This window comes from Cyphomyrmex costatus, unplaced genomic scaffold, assembly GCF_001594065.2.
Source record: "Cyphomyrmex costatus isolate MS0001 unplaced genomic scaffold, Ccosl1.0 C2311391, whole genome shotgun sequence".
NCBI lineage: Eukaryota > Metazoa > Arthropoda > Insecta > Hymenoptera > Formicidae > Cyphomyrmex > Cyphomyrmex costatus.
Genome location: NW_017274697.1, coordinates 1 through 1,748, shown reverse-complemented (window position 1 = coordinate 1,748; position 1,748 = coordinate 1). Strand labels below are relative to the sequence as shown.

General features: G+C 36.6%; 1 protein-coding gene across 1 annotated transcript; it reads right to left on the bottom strand.

The window, feature by feature from the left end:
* Nucleotides 1-736: 736 nt before the first annotated feature.
* On the bottom strand, nt 737-1,423 carry LOC108771308 (uncharacterized; the record flags this gene model as incomplete). The annotated part of the gene is made up of 2 exons (XM_018549755.1): nt 1,278-1,423; nt 737-1,199 (listed from the first exon to the last, which is right to left on the bottom strand). A coding segment is annotated over exon 2 (409 nt), but the record flags the coding sequence as incomplete, so codon positions are not given.
* Between the last annotated feature and the right edge of the window lie 325 nt (nt 1,424-1,748).

Genomic DNA, 1,748 nt, shown 5'->3' with positions numbered 1-1,748 from the left:
AACGATACTTGTGTCGACTTGTGTCATCAATTGGAAAGCAGCCATAGAAAGTTTCTTATATTTAAGGCTGATTTTAATTAGTTTCAAAATGTCATAAACCAATTATAAGCTATATTAGTGTCTTAAGATTAATTAAAATATTTAAGACAGTGTTCTTGTAATAAGAACAGATTATGATTACTATTTAATAATGATTCATTGTTTGCTAGCTCTGTTTAACAAATAAAAAGAGCTGCTTAGTAAGCATTTACAGTGAGCTTGATTGCTTGCATTATAATAGATTAGTATATACTAAAAAGTTGTTATACATGAAATTAGTAAAAAATTAAATAGCAAAACATATATGGATATTTTAAATTATTAAATACTTAATATAATGATGTTGTCATATTACTTAATAGAATACATACATAGATATTATCTCATTATCAAAGTTGATTATATTATATGTTACTCTACATTAAGATACTTTATATAAAGCAGCCTGTATAAAAGTATATTAGTGCAATGTAGTATGAGTGACAAAATATATATTTACAGATAGTATTTTTTATACATATATGATTAGTCCTCATCTTTAGTTTCTTTGGATCTAAGTGTATAAATCATATAAAAAAATCATTGAACTGTTCTTTCTGTTAAAACCATTTTATAGGAGAAACTTGGTATACATACGATTGCAAAACAAATTAGAGAATAAATCAAAAGCTGTTCTAGAAAAAAAATATAAACTCACCAGACTTAGCGGCAGAGGATTCATTAGCTGCCTTCTTATATTCTTCATCTAAAACGCGATTGATCTTTTGGTAACCATCTTCGAGATTTCTTAGGCGCCTCTGCCAGTACTGATCCTGCCGTCTTAGTTCCTCTTCCATTTGCTGCTGCATTTGAAGAGCAGACACTGTCAACTCTGGATAATACACTGGCTGTCCAGGCGTGGCTTCGCTAGTGTGAGACATGGATGTTGTCACCCTGGAAGGTGCCGATTGCTGCATCGGTGAGGGTATCGCATCCGACGGAGGCTTATGCGCCCTTGATTTCTCTCCCTGAGCGAGACGCTGTACGATCGCGTTTGACACCTTGATCACCCCGACTTCCTCTTCGTTCGAGATGGTCAGCTTGCGGGCACTCTGGCCGGAGCCCATCCTCGGGATTCTAATTCAGCAGCCTTCTGCGAAAAACCTCGTGATCTCGCTCGTCTGTAACAAACAATTGCGCCGATTTTGTCTTTCCTTTTCATGTCGCTACGTAAACATCGGCTATCCAATGTCTTTTACGTGGCCTAGCCTTGTCCGTCCGTTGTCCTGGTCCGATGACAGCGGCCAGCCGTTTTTCGCCTCATCAAAGTAAAGTTACATAAATATTTTAAATCAAAAATATGGACATTGAACTAGGCAGCCAACATCTATGATCCCGTCGATAAGGGCACATTCAGCGGACTCAACAATTAAGTGAATACTCGCTATTATTGGTGCACTCTTCTAGATCTAAAATTTTGATTGGATGATCTAAAAGAATACACCAATGACAGCGAGCGCACACTCAACTCAACGCTGAACGCTCCCTATTAGGGTTGGATTATACTGGCCGTAATCTGTAAAAATTAACCAATTAAAATTCATTATTTCCCCCTCATTCGTCTGTGATTGGTCAATTTTTACAGATTACGGCCAGTATAAATCAACCCTTAAGCGGGGAGCACAGACTTTTGCATAACGCATAAACCATATACATAAACAATTTGATTG